General features: G+C 35.9%; 1 protein-coding gene across 1 annotated transcript in view; it reads right to left on the reverse strand.

Annotated features, from left to right (window-relative positions):
* Positions 1-19,073, reverse strand: part of LOC106094873 (protein teashirt) — a 34,686-nt gene extending 15,613 nt beyond the window's left edge. Inside the window, exon 1 of the mRNA XM_059365219.1 lies at positions 17,711-19,073. Within this exon, the coding sequence (XP_059221202.1) occupies positions 17,711-17,763 (53 nt within the window). The 5' untranslated portion in view covers positions 17,764-19,073. The remainder of the gene's footprint in view (positions 1-17,710) is intronic.
* Between the last annotated feature and the right edge of the window lie 259 nt (positions 19,074-19,332).

Consider the following 19,332-nt stretch of genomic DNA (forward strand, 5'->3'; position numbering starts at 1 on the left):
TTCTGTCAGTTATCAGCTGTTACTTTTAGCTTGCTTTAGAAAAAAGTGTAAAAAAAGTATATTTGATTAAAGTTCATTTTAAGTTTTATTAAAAATGCATTTACTTTCTTTTAAAAAATCCGCAATTACTTTTTGGGCAACCCAATACTATGAGAAACAAAGGAATAGTAAAAACGGACCACCCCCCCAAGGTTGACGACCCACGCAAATGAAAAAAGGGACAATGATTAAAGGATCTGCACCTGCAATGTCCTCACTCTTTATAGAGAAGGTGCAGTATAAGCGCTGGCAGATGCATTAGAGAAGTACAAGGCGGATATTACCGCCTTACAGGAAGTGCGATGGACTGGAAATGGCGTCACTACAACACCAAACGGTGACGAACTGTGCTATAGTTGCCATAACACGAGGCATGGATTTGGCTGTGGATTTGTGGTTAGTCGAAGACTGAAACCCCTTAACTCCAGCTTTACTCCGGTGGATAAAAGGCTAGCCACAATCCGCATAAAAGCCACAATCCGCATAAAAGCCACAATTCGCATAAAAGCCACAATCCGCATAAAAGCCACAATCCGCATAAAAGCTACAATCCGCATAAAAGCCACAATCCGCATAAAAGCCACAATTCGCATAAAAGCCACAATCCGCATAAAAGCCACAATCCGCATAAAAGCCACAATCCGCATAAATGCCACAAACCGCATAAAAGCCACAAACCGCATAAAAGCCACAATCCGCATAAAAGCCACAATCCGCATAAAAGCCAAAGCCAAGCCCCGACAGAAGACAAAGAAGAGCAGACCAAAGATATTTTCAACGAGCTCCTAGAGAGAGAATATGACCGCTGCCCCGCCCATGATGTTAAAATCGTTCTGGGAGATTTTAAAGCGAAAATAGGGAAGGAAGACATTTTTGGTCCAATAGTCGGAAAATTTAGCCTCCATGAGATAGCGTGAAGTATTGGGTAGAGGCTGATAGATATCGCCGCGGCAAAAAGCATGGTAATTAATAGCACCAGATTTCAACTTAAAAATATTCACAAAGCCATATGACTGTCACCCGATCAAAATACGAGCAACCAAACTGATCACGTTGTGATAGATGGAAGGCATTCATCCAGCGTGTTAGATGTACGATCGATCCGTGCAGCGAATATAGATTCGGATCGTTACCTTGTTGCAGCAAAGGTTTGCACCCGTTTGAACATGGCGTGGAAATTACGATCTGACACTGCACGGAAGCTGGACATTGAAAAGCTGCAAACACAACAAATGGCAGCGGCATATTCCATTCGACTGACTCAACTGCTTGATGAAAGCACTCCTTGTTCCGATGATATAATGGCGCAGTGGCAAACTATTTCCCACTCCATGGAAAATGCCGCGAAATCCGTACTTGGGTACCGGAAGCCTCCCCCCAAGAAACCCATGGTACGACCAAGAGTGTCGAAATACTACTGAAGCCAAGAATGCGGCATATATAGCAACCAATCTGTAGCAAAGTCAGATGAAGGAGAGGTATAGGGAGAAAAGAAGAGAGAAGAGAAGTCTATTCCGCAGAAAGAAAAAGGAAATGGAAAGACGTGAGTGTGAGCGAATTGAGATGTATTGGTAATTGCGGATTTTTCATATAGTCGGCGTTGACAAATTTTTTCACAGCTTGTGACTCTGAAATTGCATTCTTTCTTCTGTCAGTTATCAGCTATTACTTTTAGCTTGCTTTAGAAAAAATGTGTAAAAAAAGTTAATTTGATTAAAGTTCATTCATTCATTAAAAATGCATTTACTTTCTTTTAAAAAATCCGCAATTACTTTTTGGGCAACCTACAACAGTCAGAATGAAGTCCGGAAATTCTACCAAAGAATTTAGCATCAAACCGATTGCTTTGGTGCAAGCACATCCTCCTGCAGAGACAAAGAAGGAAATCTGGTAACTGACACAGATAACATGCTGAGGATATGAAAATAACATTTTACCCAACTGCTAGTGTCCGATGTTGGCGGCAAAGAGGATACCGCAGAAGCAATTCCTGATGATGGTATAGAATGTTTACCTCCTAATCAGAATAAGGTCCAAGTAGCAGTGACCCGACTAAAGAACAACAAGGCAGCAGGTGCCGACGGATTACCCGCTGAACTATTTAAGACCGGAGGCGACACGCTGATAAGGCTTTTGCATCAGCTTATATGCGCAATCTGGCTAGAAGAACGCATACCTGATGATTGGAACCTCAGCATACTATGTCCCGTACACAGGAAAGGAGACAAGACGGAATGTGTCAACCACAGAGGAATTAGTCTCCACCCCATCGCCTACAGGATACTCTCGAGCGTACTGTGTGAAAGATTAAAACCTAAAATCAATGAGATAATTGGGCTCTATCAATGCGACTTTAGACCTGGTAAATCCACCCTAGACCAGATATTCACACTGCGCAAAATCCTGGAAAAGACCCGAGATGGACATATAAATCCACCCTAGACCAGATATTCATACTGCGCTAAATTCTGGAAAAGACACCAACCATCTCTTTGTTGACTACAAAGCCGTTTTCGATACTCCTTTACGTTCAAAGGTATTCATGGTCTTCTCCCAAATAAACTACATTTGAGTCCCATTTTTCCATAGTCGGCAAGCATGACAGGCTTGGGGGGTGTTTTGGGGGATGGGCGGCCACTCAGTGAGTTGGTCTTGAAAATATATATCGGATTCGTGTTCTACTCCAAAATACCTCCTATTTGAGCCTCAAAGGTATTTCAAGCCATGTCTGAGTTTGGTATCCCTGCAAAATTAATAAGACTCTGCAGGATGACACCTGCTGATACGCGTTCCTCAGTAAGAATAGGAAAGAATCTCTCGGAACCATTTAATACCAAATGAGGTTTCAGACAAGGAGACAGCCTATCGTGTGATCTCTTTAATATCCTGCTAGAGAAGATTATACGAGAGATGGAGATGTGAATAGATTTGGCACACTAATCACAAGAGAACACATGCTACTCGCCTATGCCGACGACATCGATATCATAGGTCGGTCACCGGAAGTAGTAACTGCAGCTTTTGAAAGAATCGGAAAAGAGTCAGTGAAATTGGGTCTGGCTGTAAATGGATGGTTTGAACTCTCAAAAAGTCTTGCACAACCGAGCAGACAAAGAAAATGGAGAAAGTTGGAAGCCACAACTTTGAGACAGTCAGTAAGTTTATCTACCTCGGCATCGGCGTAACCGAAACGAATGACACCAGTTTTGAGATTAAGCGAAGAATAATACTGGCAAACAGATGCTACTTTGGACTAAGTAAGCAGTTTAGAAACAAGGCCACCTCTCGACAGACGGAGATTACACTATACAAGACATTAATGCTGCCCGTGCTGTTATATGGTTCTGAAGCATGGGTACTTGTGAAAGCAGATGAGGCAGTACTTGGAGTATTTCAGAGAAAGATTCTTCGTGAAATATATGGACCAGTTTGCGTTAATGGAGAATATAGGCAAAGTATGAACCACAAGCTGTATGAGCTGTATGACGACGATAGCATAGTTACACGCATCAAAATACAACGGCTGCGTTGGCTAGGTCATGTTGTCAGAATGGATGAAGAAGCTCCAGCAAAGAAGTCTTTTGAAGGCAAACTACCACCGTGTTTGCCGCAAACCGGGAAGACCAAAAGCCCTATGGAAAGATCAAGTTGTGGCAGACACCTCGAAACTTGGTGTCAGAGATTTTAGAATGAGCGCAGAAGATCGAGGCGCTTGGAACGCTATTCTACGCTCGGCTAGTGGAACAAATATTCTGTCATAGCCAATTAAAGTAAAGTAAGAAATGTATTGTTTGAAAAGCAAATTTTATCGAATTTTTACAACTTTGGTTTTAAACCAAACCCCATAATTATTGGGTTGCCCAAAAAGTAATTGCGGATTTTTTAAAAGAAAGTAAATGCATTTTTAATACAACTTAGAATGAACTTTATCAAATATACTTTTTTTACACTTTTTTTCTAAAGCAAGCTAAAAGTAACAGCTGATAACTGACAGAAGAAAGAATGCATTTAAAGAGTCACAAGCTGTTAAAAAAATTTGTCAACGCCGACTATATGAAAAATCCGCAATTACTTTTTGGGCAACCCAATATTACTTGCCACCACTTCATAAAACTGGTAGCAATTAATGACTACCAAGATTCTAGATATGAAAAATGGCTTACTTAGCTTGAATTTAATAGCTGTGTTAGGCCAGCAGTCTTAAGTAGTGACATTGACATGCAAGTGATTGTGGATCAATTATGGCCTTATATATTCATGCCTTAGCTGAGTTCTCTCCTTTTTTTTTTTTTTTTGTTTTGCTGCTAGTACTTTGACTATGCAATAAAACTGTCAATTGGATTTTTTCTTGTTTCATTTCAAGCTCATATAACAAATGGCATAAATAATGATTGTTTATGAAATATCAGTCATTCCCTATCGATACCTTGACACATGGCAGCTAGGTTTTTTTTTTTTTTTTTTTTTTTTTTTCTTCATTTACTTGACTTCATTTCAAAATGACACCATAATAATTTCATTTCGCTTAATTAATTTGAATTATTAGAAAATTCCAAAAACAAAATCATCCGAATAAAACATATACCAAATAATTGTTTATGGCATAGTGATAAGAATAAAAAAAATCATACAGGCGACGCAAGTATATTTTTGGTGAATTTATAATATCTGTTCAAGTTGACAAGACTTGTCAAAGCTAAATATTGATATTGTTTCAGTTCTGGCTAGTTTAAAAAAAAAAAAAAAAAAAAAATTGTTTTTGGAAGTACTTAAGTGACGAAATGGCAATTTATGATTGACCTTTTGAAATATTATGGGGGGGAAATAAAAAAAAAAAACATTTTGTTTTAACATTATAAATAAAACAATAAAGTTGGTTTTTTTTCCTGTATGATGAAATGTTGACAGCTTAGCTGGGCCCTTAGTCTTAGTTAAACAAAAATAATATTGAAATAAATTTGACATTAACATAAATTTTCTTATAATGAATAGAAATATTTATAAGTTGATACTACGATATGGAGTATTTTTTGTTGCGGGCAATTATTGATCATCATAAATCAAATTTTTTTATATTTCCCTTTTAGGGTAATATAATATTTCAACTGCTCAAGTCTATTATTATACATTAAATAATTTACAGTTTGTTTAACCGGTTTGCCAATGGTGATAACAAGATCTTGAATTACCGGATATCAATTTTCAAAGACTCTAATTAAACACTTAAGGGGAGTTATATGCAATAACATTTCAACTATTATTGCATTACAGAATAACAGGTAAAAGCGTGCCTAGTTCGGCCGGGCCAAATCTTATATACACTCCACCATTGATCGCATTTGTCGAGTTATTTTCCCGGTATCTCTTTTTGGGTCAACATATGATAAAACAAAAGAATTGTAAAATTTCAGCCAATTCGAATAAAAATTGCGTCATCGCATAAGAATTGCGCCCTCTAGAGGCTCAAGATGGCAGGATCCAAGATCGGTTTATATGGCAGCTATATCAGGCTATGGACCGATTTAAACCATACTGAGCACAGTTGTTGAAAGTGGTAACAAAACACTACGAGCAACATTTCACTGAAATCGAATGAGAATTGCGACCTCTAGAGGCTCAAGAAGTCAAGACCCAAGATCGGTTTATATGGCAGCTATATCAAAACAAGGACCGATTTGAACCAAACTTGGCACAGTTGTTGAATATCATAACAAAACACCTCATGCAGAATTACATTCCAATCGGATAAGAATTGCGCCCTCTAGAGGCTCAAGATGGCAGGACCCAAGATCGTTTTATATGGCAGCTATATCAGGTTATGGACCGATTTGGACCATACTTGGCACAGTTGTTGGAAGTCATAATAAAACACATGCAAAATTTCAGCCAAATCGGATAGGATTTGTGCCCTCTAACGGCTCAAGAAATCAAGATCCCAAATCGGTTTAAATGGCAGCTATATCAAAATGTGGACCGATATAGCCCATTTATAATCCCAACCGATCTACATTAATAAGAAGTATTTGTGCAAAATTTCAAGCGGCTATCTTTACTCCTTCGAAAGCTAGCGTGCTTTCGACAGACAGACGGACGGACGGACGGACATGGCTAGATCGACTTAAAATGTCAAGACGATTAAGAATACATATTCTATATGGGGTCTCAGACTAATATTTCGAGTAGTTACAAACAGGATGACGTAATTAGTATACCCCCATCTTATGATGGAGGGTATAAAAATCAATTTGTGTTTGTTTGTTTGAACCGATTTTCATGAAATTTTCACTGATGGTGCATAGTGACCCTGTGGTGAAAATAGAAACGCCAGATTTCGGTGATGGGTATCCAAATTTTGGATGGGGTACCTAGGGGGTCCGCCCCACCATAAAACCTACCAGATATATATTTAGACCAATCACGACAATATGAGACTCAAATGAAAGATATTTGGAATAGGAAAACGTATCTGATATCCAATTGTCGGACCAAGTGTTAGGGGGACCACCCCATCCCCCAAAACAACCCTAAATCGGACATATTTACCGACCATGGCAATATGGGACTCAAATAAAAGGTTTCGATAAGTAGAATGCGAATGTGATATCTAAATGTGGGACCAACTTTCTGGGGGTCTACCCCTTCCAAAAAAAAAAAAAAAAAAAATAGGACTTCTTTAATTAACATGGCAATATGGGGCTCAAATAAAATGTACTTGAGAGCAGAATACGAATCTGTTATCTAAATGTGGGTCCAAGTATTTGGGGGGCCGCCCCTCCCCAAAAAACAACCCCTAAAGAGGACAAATTTACGACGATAGCAATATGGGTCCCAAATGAAAGGTCTTTGGGAGCAAAACACGAATCTGATATCAAAATTAGGGAAAAGAGTCTATGGGGCCACCCCACCCCCATAACACCACCCAAATAGGACCACCCAATAGGATCCATATTGGACCACCCAACAGGACCCATAACACCACCCAAATAGGACGTATTTGCTGATCATTGCAATATGGGACTCAAATAAGAGGTTTTTTATAGTATAACACGAATATGAGATACGTATTCAGAGCCAAGTTATTAAGTGGCCTCCCCATCCCCCTAAACGTCCCCAAATCGGACATGTTTACCGACTATGAATATATGGAGCTCATATGAAAGGTATTTGGGAGTAGACCAAGAATGTGATTTCAACATTCGGGACCAACTGTCCAAGGAGACGTCCCACCCCCATAACAACCCCCAAATAATACGCATTTGGTCACCATAGTTTTTAGGGCCCATATCCCAAACCGGACATAATTGCTGACTTTTTCCAATAAAGGATTTAAATGAAAGGTATTTGAGATTAGAAAACGAATTTGATATCCAATTTTGTGGCCAATGGCAATATGGGGTTCAAATAAATGATATTTGAAAGTAGAGCACGATACTGATTTATTTTTAGGGCTAAGTGTTATTTTAGGGCACAGCCCCCTTAATGGGACATATTTACCGACCATGTCAATGTGGGGGCTCAAATGAAAGGTATTAGGGATTAGAGCACAAAATTTATATCCACTTTCGCAAAAAATTTTCTGGGTGTCTACCCCTTTTCCAAAACACCCACAAACAGCTCCGATTAAAGTTCAATGATAAAGGGTCTCCGTTTTATGCCGAGTCCAAACAGCGACGCACATAGCGAGCCCACAGGGTTTAACATGGCAAGAGACCTCTCAAATGTAGCCAGCATTAGTAAGGGAATTATCACCTCTCAACATTATTCTGATGTTCACGCCGGGATTTGAACCCACGGTGGCATCCAAATCGCGATAGCGGTCGAATGAATAAAAATTTGGATATAGCCCCCATATAAATCGATCCCCAATTTTGATTCCTTAAGCACCTAGAGACCTCAATTTTTATTCGATTTGGCTGAAACTCGGCACAAAGACTTCTGTTCTGGCTTCTAAAAACCGTACCGAGCACAATCTAAATCGGTCCATAAACAGATATAGTCCCCGGATTCGACTCCACGCAGGCGTGGCGTAGAGGTTAGCATGTCCTCCTAAGTCGCCGAACGCCTGTGTTCAAATCCCGGTGTGAATATCAAAAGCATTTTCAGCGGTGGTTCTCCCCTTACTAATGCTGGCAACATTTCCGAGGTATTCTGCCATGTTCAAACTTTTCTACTAAGTGGTGTCGCTATGCGACACACTATATACGAAGTACGTCTCTCTCAAACACTCCAACTACTCACTCTTCAGTTTTGACAAACATTGCCTCCACTCAAGCTTCAGCACTATTTAGAAGACTAAGTGGTGTCGCTATGTGACACCCTATACACGAAGTACGTCTCTCTCAAACACTCCAACTACTCATTCTTCAGTTTTGACAAACATGCCTCCACTCAAGCTTCAGAACTATTTAAAAGACTAGTCTTGGGACGTGATTGGAACCATTTTACCCTTAAGGATCTAATTATAGCTCCCATAAAAACACTCATATTATAGCTTCCGTTAAAACCCAGGCGAGGCGCAGAGGTTAGCATGTCCTCCTAAGACGCCACACGCCTGTGATCAAATCCTGGTGTGAATGTCTGAAACATTTTCAGCGGTGGTTATCCCCTTACTAATGCTGACAACATCTGTGAGGTATTCTGCCATGTTTAAACTTCTCTGCTAAGTGGTGTCGCTATGCGACACCCTATATACGAAGTACGTCTCTCTCAAACACTCCAACTACTCACTCTTCAGTTTTGACTAACATGCATCCACTCAAGCTTCAGAACTATTTAGAAGACTAAGTGGTGTCCCTATGTGACACACTATAGACGAAGTACGTCTCTCTCAAACACTCCAACTACTCACTCTACAGTATTGACAAACAAATCACTCAAATTATAGCTCCCATTAAAACAAATAACATTTTTCTCCCAACTCGTTAAATCATTAACTATTTAAGCCATTGTTTGACATTTCATCACTAACCAAACAAATTCTATGCCCGAAAAAACAGGTTGGCTTATATTTAAACAGAAACACCAAAAGTTACCTAAATTCTCATTAGCCAAATTTGGCTTCTGGTATTATTTTATGAGTTAAAAGTTTTTTCTCCTTGTTTGCTTTTGTTACCAACACCTCCGAAACAAAAACGAACTTAAAATGTCTTATGTCATTAAGAATGCTTAGACAAACTTTAATCAATTTCCATGTCAAATTAGTAGTTGTCCGTCTCATGCTCGATGATGACAAAGAACAGAACGTCAAAGTTAAGCTGAATTTGAAAAGTTTTTTGTTTGCATAAATTATTTCATCAAGTTCATAACTGAAAAAACGCCAAAGAAAGAGAACAAACTAATGAAGCAGTTAATATGTATGTCATTAGTTCCATTTTAAATACAATCCACCTTATTAATGGTTTTTTATAATTAAAACTTAAACTATGATCTCCAATAACTAACATTGAATATCATCCATAGAAAGATGAGCTTTTTGGAATAAAGTGTGATCTATAATCAAGCATCTCGATAGATTACTTTCTGTTTTATTTTTTTATGAAAATGAGACTACATACCTGCATAGATTATTTTTTTTTTTGTATTCATTTTTTTTTTAATTAAAGTTTACTTTTGAGAAAAACTCATCGGACATTTTTTGCATTTTTTCATAATTTAATTAATCTTTGTGTTTTGGTGAATAACTAAATTCCTTGTTAGCGTGAAAGCAAACCAGAGCTGAATTTTATTTTCAACACCTACTCATAAATATTTATAAACATAATGTGCATTAATTACCATCTTTTAGGTTTATTAAACATTTGAACTAAACGTTTATGCTTCTTCATTCCCATGGGCGGGAAGCAATTTGGCTAGAGTTAATAACTTGCAGAAAAACTACAAAAAATTGAGACATTTTTTTAGTTTCAAGATTGATGCAGCTTAATGGTGGTATGATATGGAAAAAGGCAGAGAAACTTTATGTCTTCATGTGAAAAGATCATTTGTTGTAAAAACTGTCTTTGAATTATATATGGAAATATGAAAACTTAAGTTATTTTTGAATTACTCAGATAGAGTAGATGGGGACAGTAGGAATCAAGTTAAACCATAGACTTTTTGTAGCGTAAAAAAGTATATAGGCATTAAGCTTAGTGAGTAGAATCTTAAATCTATTATCTAATTGCAGTATGTTTACAAAGAACTAGATGGGTACAGTTGGAATTTTGAGTAATCTAAAAGGTTACATTGTAATATTCTGCAGATGAATCTAAACGTTTATAGACTTTCTTGTGTTGAAACAATCTACATAACACAACGAAGTATGCACTGATAGAAAATGGACGATATTTTGCCAATAATACCGACTGGTATTAATTTAATTGCGTTATTGACAAATATTTGTAATACCTTGTGGTATCAATTTAATGCCAAACGAATGAAGCTATTTAGAATTGACGGCGTCCCATTTGTATTCTTGTCATGGCGGCAAACGTGTTGTTTAGCTTTGTAATTAAAATATTAACGTCATTATATAAAATTTGTTTTAATTGATAAAAAAAAACTTAGGGGCGTGGCCTGAAAAACAAATAAGGATTTTGCAAGTAGCACGGAATTCGTAACTTTTTCGAGGTTACTTTGTAATATTTAGAGCGCACAACAAGCCAATTACTGGCTTAGGTGTATACCCATTGTGGCACGAGGCGTACCCCTTTTCGACCTCACCTATCCTAACCTAATAAAAAGTTTTAATAAGATTTATGTGCGTAAAAATGTATTCCAATGCTCAAAAGCGGTGAAAATGGAATGGAAACTCTATGGAAATTATCCATATCTGAAACATGATAATGTCTCTTGCGTGGTAAATGGTGGTATGTTGGCGTATTCATATGAATACGACTTCTGGGAATTAATGGATATGAAATCAATTGCTGAAAACAAATAATGGAGGTTGGTCAGATTGTAACGTAATTTTTTTTGTAATTATTCAATTGTACCGAGATCGAAATAAAATAAAACAAGTAAGAGCGTGCTAAGTTCGGCCGGGCCGAATCTTATATACCCTCCACCATTGATCGCATTTGTCGAGTTCTATGCGCAGTATCTCTTTTTAGGCAAACAAAGAATGTTGAATAAAAACTGGTATGCTATTGGAGCTATATCAAGTTATAGACCCATTCGGAACATTGTAGAAGTCATTGAGCAATATTTCATTTTATTTGGATAAAAATTTCGCCTTATTGCGGCTCAAGAAGCAAAATCGGGAGATAGGTTTATATGGGAGCTGTATCAAGCTGTTGATCTATTCAGGCCATATTAGCCAAGTATGTTGAAGGTCATGAGAGAAGTCGTTGTACAAAATTTCTGCCACATCGGATGAGAATTTCTCGCTCTATTGGCTCAAAAGTCAAGATCGGTTTATATGACAGCTATACCAGAGTATGAACCGATTTGAATCATACTTTACTTAATTGTTGGAAGTGATACCAAAACACTACCATACTACGTATGGTATCCATGGTATTGATAGTAAAGCAATATCGTGAATGAATATCAAAACAATACCGTATGGTATTAATAATGTTTTACATTGTCCATCACATACTGCATTGTTTTGGTATAGCTTAACTATCAATACCGTTGGTATCAGTTTTTCGTTCGTTGTGGTTGTTTATTTGGTTAATTAGGATGTAAAGTATTCAAATGATAACGAGATTAGTTTGGTACTAAAACCAATAATAGTTCTGTAAAAAGAGTAGTAACAAACAGTACTAATCATTTTATGTTTCGTCCATGCCATGCGGTATTGCTGTGTTACCATACGGTGCAGCTTTACTATCAATACTGTATAGTATTGAAATGAGCACATTTGCAATACCATCCTATACGGTATTGTTTTGGTATTACTTTACTATCAATACCGTTTGGTATCAATTTTTCGTTCGGTGTGGTTGTTTATTTTGGTTCATTGCAAATGCAAATTTGCCCATGAACATTGCAATAAGGACCAGGGGCAAACTTCTCACAAATCAATATATGCTGTCCGATTCAACTTTAAGCTCAATGGTAAGGGACCTCTTTTTTATAGCCTCCTTGGTTCATTAGGTGGTAGAATATTCAAGTAATAACAAGAATAATGGCATTAAAACAATAACGGTTTGGTACTAAAACCAATAACAATTTGGTACCAAGATAATAAGGCTTGTGCAACCCATACCAGGCGGTATTGCTTTGTTACCATACCGTGTTGCTTACTGTCAATACTGTATAGTACGGAAATGAGCACATTTGGTATCAATTTTTCTCTGGGTGTATAGACGTTAAGTTTCGTCCTATATTTAGGTAAACGTCCTATACCATTCATAGTACCATGCACACAATGATAAAACCTCTTACTCCAAACAAACTTTGTTCCTTCTATGCCAATGGTGCAAAATTGCTTTTGTGGGTACATAAGACCTACCTGAATTTTGGAGTAATTTGTTTGTACTCATTCCCAAAGTTAATTCGGAAGCTTATATGCACTCTATACGGCTAAGATAGATGTCATTGTTTTGATATTTTTCGTTAGCAAGATTTTTTCAAGGTATTTTCTATAATTTTCTATTTATTTCCGACGAATACTGTAGTGACATTCCACAAATGTTCAAGTGCTCAATAAAAAGAGTTTGGCATTGTTGATGTGCTTTGTTTTTCCAACCATTGATGATTAGTTTGTGTCGGAATAGTGAAAAATGAGTTATTATGCTTTCTTACTGCGCTTGGGATAGCTAGAAAACTAATTGAGCCCTGTTTCAGAAAAAAGGCGTGCTCTACAATGTACTCTATAGTCGTGGGGTATGTAGAGCACTATAATCAATTTGACAAAGGTGTTGTGGAAGATACATGGCGTATCAGAAATCGCAATTCTCCGTGCCAGTCAAAGTGTTTTGACAACAGCACTCCCCTACTAAACTTTTATGAGTTCTTTGCTGATCTCGAGATGGAAAATATTAGAAAAATCGCAAAAGGTATAAATCTCCATCCGGAAAATATTCGAAAAATCACAAAAGTTATAAAAAAATTTAACAATAAAATTATTTTTGTAGGAAAGACATTTTTCTATCTGCTTTCTATGTATGGATTAAAGCATCTCAATGAAAATATTTTTAAAAACTGTTCAGAGCTCACAAAAATTATATTTCAAGAATCCCGCAAAAAGATTTTTTTTGGGAGTTACTGTATCTAAGTTCTTGATAGTGACAAAAATCAAGGAAAAACCTGTCATGTCCGTCCGTCCGGACATTGCATGACAATGTGTAACAGCCAAAGTCGGGACAAGGACAAGGAAAATCTTTGGTCAGATTCACATCGTGAGAGGACATGGCTTTTATCGAAAATAAGTAAAAAGGAGAAAAGTGTATCGCACGAGCACACTTATGTAGAATTGGTCTATCAAGTGTCATGTGTAGCGCTATTGGGAACGATGATGGATGTGGAAACATTTCCCATGTGATTCTTCGGCTTTCTTGGTTAACTTTGGGGCGTGGAGGAATTAGGGATTTTTGAGTAGCACGGCATTCTTGACTTAGATTTTTCGAGATTATTTTGAGTCCAAAGAGGCTTGACGTATTGCTACAACACTTGGAAGAGAAGTTTAAACATGGTAGGATACCTCATAAATACAGACAGTATTAGTAAGGAGATAACCACCGCTGAAAATTGTTTTGATGTTAACACCGAGGTTTGAACCCAGGTGTTCGGCGTCATAGGTGGACATTCTAACCTCAGCGCCACGGTGGCCTCCATTATTAGACAACCAGCATGGTTAGAGCCATAAGCCTACACCAAAACTACAATGGTAAGGCCAAATGGAGAAAAACGCCCCAAAATAGGTGTCAGAAATTGGAGAAGATTCTGAGCACGGCTGTTGAAATGAACAGTCTCTGATAGCCAACTAAGTATATAAAATTCCCACACCATTTTCCGTCTGTGTAAAACCAAAAAATATTAAATTTCCTCTCATCATGGAATATAATGGGTTGCCCAAAAAGTAATTGCGGATTTTTTAAAAGAAAGTAAATGCATTTTTAATAAAACTTAGAATGCACTTTAATCAAATATACTTTTTTCTAAAGCAAGCTAAAAGTTACAGCTGATAACTGACAGAAGAAAGAATGCAATTACAGAGTCACAAGCTGTGAAAAAATTTGTCAACGCCGACTATATGAAAAATCCGCAATTACTTTTTGGGCAACCCAATATAACTCTCTTCCAGAAGTCAACATTTAAATTTTTCTAGGTCTAGAAGAATTTTCACCTCATTAACATATGTACAGAAGGAATACAAGGATTTTTTCTTAAAAGTCCATCCTTTAAATGATTTTTTGTTGTTTTTTTCATCGGACACATTGGTTTCTGGGGCTTTTAACAGTTCGTTATAAAGTTTTTGTATCGGAACAGCTGGATTCTTAATAATTTCCTGAGGTATTCTCTTCCTTAACTGCCGGGCAATAGTTTTATATTTAACCAGCTTACTTAGCTGTCTACTTGGTGGAAGCCACCCTGGCGCAAAGGTTTGCATGCCCGTCTATGACGCTAAACACCTTGGTTCGCATCCCGGCAAGAACATCAGAAAAACTTTTCAGCGGTGGCTATCCCCTCCTAATGTTGGCGACATTTGTGAGGTACTTCTCCCCATTCTCCTCAACTGTCGCATTGCGACACGCCGTTCGGACTCGGCTATAAAAAGAAGGTACCTTATCATTGAGCTTAAAATTTGAATAGGACAGCTCTCAGTGATATGAGAGAAGTTGGCCCCAGTTCCTTAGTGGAGTGTTCATGGACAAATTTGCAAGTTACTTGTGGGCAAATTAAGCCTCACAATTTTTGTATTGGGTTGCCCAAAAAATAATTGCGGATTTTTTAAAAGAAAGTAAATGCATTTTTAATAAAATGCAATTACACAGTCACAAGCTGTGAAAAAATTTGTCAACGCCGACTATGTGAAAAATCCGCAATTACTTTTTGGGCAACCCAATATTATTTTGTAGAGTGGGTAGGATTCACTGAATAAAGTTAAGCCAAGCAATCAGCTGATATAAATTTTTTTATAATTTTTGTCACTACCTAATTGCATTGAGGTTGTCAGCTTGGTCTCTTTTTACATTCATTCTTTGTTTAAGTTTTCTCCTTTTTGTCACTATTTGGCGATGTGAAAAATCCGCAATTACTTTTTGGGCAACCCAATATTATTTTGTTGAGTGGACAAGATTCACTGAATAAGGTTAAGCCAAGCAATCAGCTGATATAAATTTTTTTTTATAATTTTTGGCACAACTTGGCATTGAGGTTTTCAACTAGGTCTCTTTTTACATTCATTCTTTGTTTACGTTTTCTCCTATTTGATGAGGTTTTCAATCGGCAGATTTGACATCCTTAATGATATTCATGGGGTCTTTACACTTTATGTTTTTGCAATTGACCTTAACCTTCTATTAGTAAATCCGGGTGGCAGAATACAAAATTTATAATTTATTTAATATATAATATATATTTATAATTTTAAAATTTAGTTTAATTGTAAAGCTATTGGCATAAATATCTTCTCAGACAGCCAGGCAGCCAGCCTGGAGAACGTATTTCTGAACACAAAAACCGCCTTCGACTGTCGCAGATATCTCAACGAGATGGCTGAACAGATCAAAATTCATCCGTTCCGGGTGCAGGGCCACAGATATATCCCAGGGAATTGGGAAGTGGACGATCTCGCGAGATTAGGATCTACCCTACACATTCCAGGGATACTGGAATCTGTGGGTATGCCTTTAGCGACATGTAAGCTAAGTTTTCAGTACCAGACCCGAAGGACAACGAATGATCGATGGTCACAAAGAGCTGATCATTCCAAAACTATGTGGCCTAATCTAGACTAGAAGAGGTCTACCGCTTTGCTCTCATTGGCAACAACAGACATCTCAGTCATTGTGTCCGTCATGACAGGTCACTGTCTAAGCGGAAAATATGTTGACAGACGGAAGCTTGTCAGTCTGTCTAATCGGAAAACATGCAGACAGACTGAAGGTTGTCATCAACGACTTTTGCAGAACCTGTGAGGACATTGAAGAAGAGGAGTCTATGTAACACCTTCTGTGTGTGTGTCCCGCACTAGCAGTTAGAAGGAGTTTCACTTTGGGTTCTCATTTCTTTGAGAACCTGTCTGATTTAGCGAATGTGAACATTGGCAAGTTTTTGGACTTGAAGCGATATAAATGGTTCAACGGTAGGAACTATTGTAGAATGCATCTTTCAATCAGACTCACATCTAAGTGAGTCTGATGGCAGCCTGCCACTTAAACCTAACCTTACCTAAGGTTATTATGTGTTCTTCAGAATACGAAAATGGAAATTTTTTATTAAAAATTTTCTTTTGTAAAAGTAATTGCGGATTTTTCATATAGTCGGCGTTGACAAATTTTTTCACAGCTTGTGACTCTGTAATTGCATTCTTTCTTCTGTCAGTTATCAGCTGTTACTTTTAGCTTGCTTTAGAAAAAAAGTGTGAAAAAAGTATATTTGATTAAAGTTTATTCTAAGTTTTATTAAAAATGCATTTACTTTCTTTTAAAAAATCCGCAATTACTTTTTGGGCAACCCAATAGGTTGTAAAATTCAACTGGTAATGATGTTCATGGGGCCTATCCACTTTATGTTTTCGCAAGTTGCCTAACCTTCTATTAGTGAATCCCGTTGACTGGGTAGCAAAATATAATGAAAGCAATTTTTTTTTTCTGACATTTTGTCAAGTGGGAATATGCATCAAGAGAAGCTTCAAACACTTTTATGGCATGCCCTTATTAAAAATATGAGAAACAAAAGTGATCAAAGAGCGTAGTTGTCTTTTTCGAAAAAAAAAAATTACATGTTTTTGAAAATTTCAAGCTTTGTTAGGCTTTAATTTTGATGTCGAAACCTTTGTTTTTATTTCGTGCGAAAATTTGATTTTTTTTAATATTTTTTAATACAACCAAAATGCTTTAATGATTTTTTTTTTTAATTTTCTAATTAATTTATAACTTAATCCATTTTTTATCTTCCTTGGGAATTTTTTAAATTGCATAAAAAAAATATTTTTTTTTGTTAACAACAACCTTTTGATTTTTTTCAAATCTAAAAGTTTTTGGTTTTTCAAAAAAAAATATTTTTTTACACTGTTTGATTTCTTTTCCTCTTTTCTCACTTTTTATAAATTCTTGAATTTTTTTTTTATTTTTATTCACAATTTATTTGCCAACGACCACAAAAAATGTTCAATTGGCTTATATAAAAAATTTATTTATATTATTAAAATATAAAAATTCATCAAAATCTCACTTGATTTGCATGGGGCTATATCTTTTTTTTTTGTTTCCCTAAGTCCGTCCGTCTGTGCTATGCAAACACTTGGTTGTATTTATGTCCGTCCTATACAAACACTTGGGTTTTTTTCGAAAAAATTCTTTTCTCTTAAATAGCTCTCCCCCACTTAGCAGCTAATTTATTAATAAAACTTTATGAAAGCAAAACGATGCTACTAATCTTTGGAAAAACACATAAAAAACGTTTTTTTTTGTGTTTCAAACCTTAACGAAAAAAAAAACCAAATCAAAAATTTCTTTTGATTTATGCTGACACATACGATAGATAGACAGGCAAAACAGACAGACAGACAACTTACCCCGCATTCAAGGCCTGGCGATAGATTTCTAGCATTAAAGCTTCGTGCAGCATTTTGAGTTTGTTGGTGTGGTTGTTGTTGTTGCTTTTTTTGATGGTGGTGGTGGTGTGGTTTTAGAGGAGGTTGTAGTTAATGATGAATTTCTTACGCTCTCAATTCACAATATGCGAGAGAGAGAGTAGCAGAGAGCGAGTTTAGTTGGGAGAGCTCCACTCAGCAATTTTTTTTTAGTTAAATAGCAACAATTTTCAATTTTTTCAAAAAACAAAATTTGGAGATTTTCTTTTTTGATTTAGGAAAAAATTATAGCACGGTGTTTATAGTTGGTTTTGGTATAAAAATTGTTTTTGTTTTAAATAACAAAAAATTTTTGATTGCTCTGGGACAGAGCAGGGGAGAACACCAAAAAGCACGAAAAAAAACTGTGGTGGCAATGATGCCGTTGCTGAACGAATGTTGATGAGTTTTTGCCTCCTTATGATGAGTTATTGATGTTGGCTTGGCTAAGGTTTATGTTCTTCTTGTTGTTGTTTGATTCTTAAAATATTATTTATTTTGTATTTTTGTTTTCTTTATTATTAATAATATTTAATAAATTATTGTTGTGTGTAGGGGGGTATTTTGTGGTTGTAGTTGTTGTTGTTGATTTTTTTAATAATTTTGCACTATGTACGCGTATAATTGTTGTGGGTTTTGTTTTTTGTTTTATTAAAACTATTTTTGTTTTGTTTTTAGAATTTTAGAAAATATTTTTCATTAATTTTTTAAATTTTTTTTTATATAGGTATATTGTTGTTAATTTAATTAATAATTGCAGTGAATCGTATACATTCGGTTATTATTTTTTGTTGAAAGGTAAGATTTAAGGGATTTTTTTTAGTTGTTTACATCAATTTTCGTATATTTTGTTGTATTTTTGTTTTATTTTATTAAATGAGCAATATTTTGTTTTTTATTTAGGAAAAATATTTTTTTTGTATTTGCACTCTACGTTTATTTTGTATTATATTTTTAAGTTACTTAATAAATACTTTTTTTTGTAATTTTTTTTATTAAATTTTTTGTTAAATATTTGTATTGTATTGTTGTTGTTGTTGATTTTGTTTCATTTTACGTATACTTTGTTAACGAGTTTTGTTGGTTGTAATAAGTTTTCTGAGGTTTTTGTTGGAATTAAATCTGCATGATTTGTTGAATTTTTGTTTTTTTTTTTTGAGAAAGTTGGTTTTTTGTTTAATTTTTGAATCAGTCTTGTTTTTTTGTTTTATGGTTCTTAAGTAAATGTATTTCCATTTTTGTGGTTTTATTGGAATTTAACAATTATTATTTTTTTTGTATGTCAATTAAACGTTTTATAGCATTTGACTAGATATGAATTCATAATCATTTTTGTTTACTTTTTAATTTTTTCATTTGTTAAAAAAATTATTTTTTTTATATCTTTTAAATTATCACATCACTACTTTTTCACAATAAGATTTCCATTTAACTTTGATTTCTTGTGTCCACTTTATTCTTCTTTTTTTTTTTTTGTTGCAAGTCTTTGCCGTGATTTCCTCAAAAATCTTGTTTGTGTTGTGCGTGTATGGCGTGCTGTCGTCGCACCGTGTGTATTTCCGTTA

Source organism: Stomoxys calcitrans, chromosome 3 (genome assembly GCF_963082655.1).
Source record: "Stomoxys calcitrans chromosome 3, idStoCalc2.1, whole genome shotgun sequence".
Taxonomy (NCBI): domain Eukaryota; kingdom Metazoa; phylum Arthropoda; class Insecta; order Diptera; family Muscidae; genus Stomoxys; species Stomoxys calcitrans.